The sequence below is a fragment of the Entelurus aequoreus genome, linkage group LG11 (genome assembly GCF_033978785.1).
Source record: "Entelurus aequoreus isolate RoL-2023_Sb linkage group LG11, RoL_Eaeq_v1.1, whole genome shotgun sequence".
In the NCBI taxonomy this organism is placed as follows: domain Eukaryota; kingdom Metazoa; phylum Chordata; class Actinopteri; order Syngnathiformes; family Syngnathidae; genus Entelurus; species Entelurus aequoreus.
The window spans coordinates 9,862,920-9,867,919 of NC_084741.1; the positions used below are offsets into that span (position 1 = coordinate 9,862,920).

At 24.5% G+C, this 5,000-nt stretch overlaps 1 protein-coding gene across 2 annotated transcripts in view; it reads right to left on the bottom strand.

Annotated features, from left to right (window-relative positions):
- The window catches only part of dyrk1b (dual-specificity tyrosine-(Y)-phosphorylation regulated kinase 1B), a 107,539-nt gene that overhangs the window by 29,709 nt on the left and 72,830 nt on the right, over positions 1 to 5,000 (bottom strand). For both annotated transcript variants that reach the window (XM_062062424.1, XM_062062426.1), the window contains exons 7-8: positions 1,814 to 1,950; positions 1,604 to 1,750 (exon numbers count right to left, since the gene is read on the bottom strand). In XM_062062424.1, coding sequence (XP_061918408.1) covers positions 1,604 to 1,750; positions 1,814 to 1,950 — 284 coding nt within the window. The remainder of the gene's footprint in view (positions 1 to 1,603; positions 1,751 to 1,813; positions 1,951 to 5,000) is intronic.

Below are 5,000 nucleotides of genomic sequence, written 5' to 3' on the forward strand. Positions count from 1 at the left end.
ACACCATCATTTTACATACTATTATTATCATGTACATACTATTATACACCATCATTTTACATACTATTATCATTTTATATACTATTATACACCATCATTTTACATACTATTATCATCATTTATATACTATTATACACCATCATTTTATATACTATTATGGCCATTTTATATACTATTATTACCATCTTTTTATATACTATTATACACCATCATTTTACATACTATTATTATAATTTTATATACTATTATACACCATCATTTTACATACTATTATTATCATTTTATATACTATTATACACCATCATTTTACATGTAATATACTTGTGTGTGTGTGTACTATGGTGTGTACCTCATTAGAACCACTGAAGAGAGGTTCTCCAGTGTGCATATAATATAATTGTATGTGTGTGTGTACTATGGTGTGTACCTCGTTAGAACCACTGAAGAGAGGTTCTCCAGTGTGCATATAATATAATTGTATGTGTGTGTGTACTATGGTGTGTACCTCGTTAGAACCACTGAAGAGAGGTTCTCCAGTGTGCATGTAATATACTTGTGTGTGTGTGTGTACTATGGTGTGTACCTCGTTAGAACCACTGAAGAGAGGTTCTCCAGTGTGCATGTAATATACTTGTGTGTGTGTACCTCGTTAGAACCACTGAAGAGAGGTTCTCCAGTGTGCATGTAATATACTTGTGTGTGTGTACCTCGTTAGAACCACTGAAGAGAGGTTCTCCAGTGTGCATGTAATATACTTGTGTGTGTGTACTATGGTGTGTACCTCGTTAGAACCACTGAAGAGAGGTTCTCCAGTGTGCATGTAATATACTTGTGTGTGTGTGTGTACTATGGTGTGTACCTCGTTAGAACCACTGAAGAGAGGTTCTCCAGTGTGCATGTAATATACTTGTGTGTGTGTGTGTACTATGGTGTGTACCTCGTTAGAACCACTGAAGAGAGGTTCTCCAGTGTGCATGTAATATATTTGTGTGTGTGTACCTCGTTAGAACCACTGAAGAGAGGTTCTCCAGTGTGCATGTAATATACTTGTGTGTGTGTACCTCGTTAGAACCACTGAAGAGAGGTTCTCCAGTGTGCATGTAATATACTTGTGTGTGTGTGTGTGTACTATGGTGTGTACCTCGTTAGAACCACTGAAGAGAGGTTCTCCAGTGTGCATGTAATATACTTGTGTGTTTGTACCTCGTTAGAACCACTGAAGAGAGGTTCTCCAGTGTGCATGTAATATACTTGTGTGTGTGTACCTCGTTAGAACCACTGAAGAGAGGTTCTCCAGTGTGCATGTAATATACTTGTGTGTGTGTACCTCGTTAGAACCACTGAAGAGAGGTTCTCCAGTGTGCATGTAATATACTTGTGTGTGTGTACTATGGTGTGTACCTCGTTAGAACCACTGAAGAGAGGTTCTCCAGTGTGCATGTAATATACTTGTGTGTGTGTGTGTACTATGGTGTGTACCTCGTTAGAACCACTGAAGAGAGGTTCTCCAGTGTGCATGTAATATATTTGTGTGTGTGTACCTCGTTAGAACCACTGAAGAGAGGTTCTCCAGTGTGCATGTAATATACTTGTGTGTGTGTACCTCGTTAGAACCACTGAAGAGAGGTTCTCCAGTGTGCATCTCCACCAGGATGCATCCCAGAGACCACATGTCGATGGCCAGGTCGTAGGGCATTCCCAGAAGAACCTCAGGGGAGCGGTAGAACCTGCTCTGGATGTACTGGTAGATCTGAGGGCGACCAAGGACTTGGTCAGTCTTGCTGCAAGTCCAGGAAACGTGACTAGGACTCACCCTCTGGCCCAGCTGGCAGGACGATCCAAAGTCCACAATCTTGATGGCAGACCTCTTGGGGTTACACAGCAGGATGTTCTCTGGCTTCAAGTCGCAGTGGATGATGGACAGTTCTGGTGTGGCCAGGAATAATAGTGCTGTGGACAATATACATACATATATACATATTATTATACATATACATATTTATATATACATATTATTATACATCATCAGTGGATGATGGACAGTTCTGGTGTGGCCAGGAATAATAGTGCTGTGGACAATATACATATATATATACATATTATTATACATATACATATTTATATATACATATTATTATACATCATCAGTGGATGATGGACAGTTCTGGTGTGGCCAGGAATAATAGTGCTGTGGACAATATACATACATACATATATATATATATATATATATATATATATATATATATATATATATATATATATATATATATATATATATATATATATATATATATATATATATATATATATATATATATATATATATATGTATATATATACACATATTATTATATCTACTGTATATAACATACATGCAAATATTATTATATCTATATTACATATTATTATATCTATATTACATATATGCACATATTATTATATCTATATTACATATTATTATATCTATATTACATATTATTATATTTATATTACATATTATTATATCTATATAACATATATGCATATATTATTATATCTATATTACATATTATTATATCTATATTACATATTATTATATCTATATTACATATTATTATATTTATATTACATATTATTATATCTATATAACATATATGCACATATAATTATATCTATATTACATATTATTATATCTATATTACATATTATTATATTTATATTACATATTATTATATCTATATAACATATATGCACATATTATTATATCTATATTACATATTATATATATATTACATATTATATCTATATTACATATATGCAAATATTATTATATCTATATTACATATTATTATATCTATATTTCATATTATTATATTTATATTACATATATGCAACTATTACTATATCTATATTACATATATGCAAATATTATTATATCTATATTACATATTATTATATCTATATTACATATATGCAAATATTACTATATCTATATTACATATATGCAAATATTACTATATCTATATTACATATATGCAAATATTATTATATCTATATTACATATATGCACATATTATTATATCTATATTACATATTATTATATCTATATTTCATATTATTATATTTATATTACATATATGCAAATATTACTATATCTATATTACATATATGCAAATATTACTATATCTATATTACATATATGCAAATATTATTATATCTATATTACATATTATTATATCTATATTTCATATTATTATATCTATATTTCATATTATTATATTTATATTACATATATGCAAATATTACTATATCTATATTACATACATGCACATATTATTATATCTATATTACATATTATTATATCTATATTTCATATTATTATATTTATATTACATATATGCAAATATTACTATATCTATATTACATATATGCAAATATTACTATATCTATATTACATATATGCAAATATTATTATATCTATATTACATATTATTATATCTATATTACATATTATATCTATATTACATATATGCAAATATTATTATATCTATATTATATATATGCAAATATTACTATATCTATATTACATATATGCAAATATTACTATATCTATATTACATATATGCAAATATTATTATATCTATATTACATATTATTATATCTATATTTCATATTATTATATTTATATTACATATATGCAAATATTACTATATCTATATTACATACATGCAAATATTATTATATCTATATTACATATATGCAAATATTACTATATCTATATTACATATATGCACATATTATTATATCTATATTACATATTATTATATCTATATTACATATATGCAAATATTACTATATCTATATTACATATATGCAAATATTACTATATCTATATTACATATATGCAAATATTATATCTATATTACATATTATTATATCTATATTACATATATGCAAATATTATTATATCTATATTACATATATGCAAATAATACTATATCTATATTACATATATGCAAATATTACTATATCTATATTACATATATGCAAATATTATTATATCTATATTACATATATGCAACTATTATTATATCTATATTACATATTATTATATCTATATTTCATATTATTATATTTATATTACATATTATTATATCTATATAACATATATGCAAATATTATTATATCTATATTACATATATGCAACTATTACTATATCTATATTACATATATGCAAATATTATTATATCTATATTACATATATGCAAATATTACTATATCTATATTACATATATGCAAATATTACTATATCGATATTACATATATGCAAATATTACTATATCTATATTACATATATGCAAATATTATTATATCTATATTACATATATGCACATATTATTATATCTATATTACATATTATTATATCTATATTTAATATTATTATATTTATATTACATATATGCAAATATTACTATATCTATATTACATATATGCAAATATTACTATATCTATATTACATATATGCAAATATTACTATATCTATATTACATATATGCAAATATTATTATATCTATATTACATATTATTATATCTATATTTCATATTATTATATTTATATTACATATATGCAAATATTACTATATCTTTATTACATATATGCAAATATTATTATATCTATATTACATATATGCAAATATTACTATATCTATATTACATATATGCACATATTATTATATCTATATTACATATTATTATATCTATATTACATATTATTATATCTATATTACATATATGCAAATATTATTATATCTATATTACATATATGCAAATAATACTATATCTATATTACATATATGCAAATATTACTATATCTATATTACATATATGCAAATATTACTATATCTATATTACATATATGCAACTATTATTATATCTATATTACATATTATTATATCTATACTTCATATTATTATATTTATATTACATATTATTATATCTATATAACATATATGCAAATA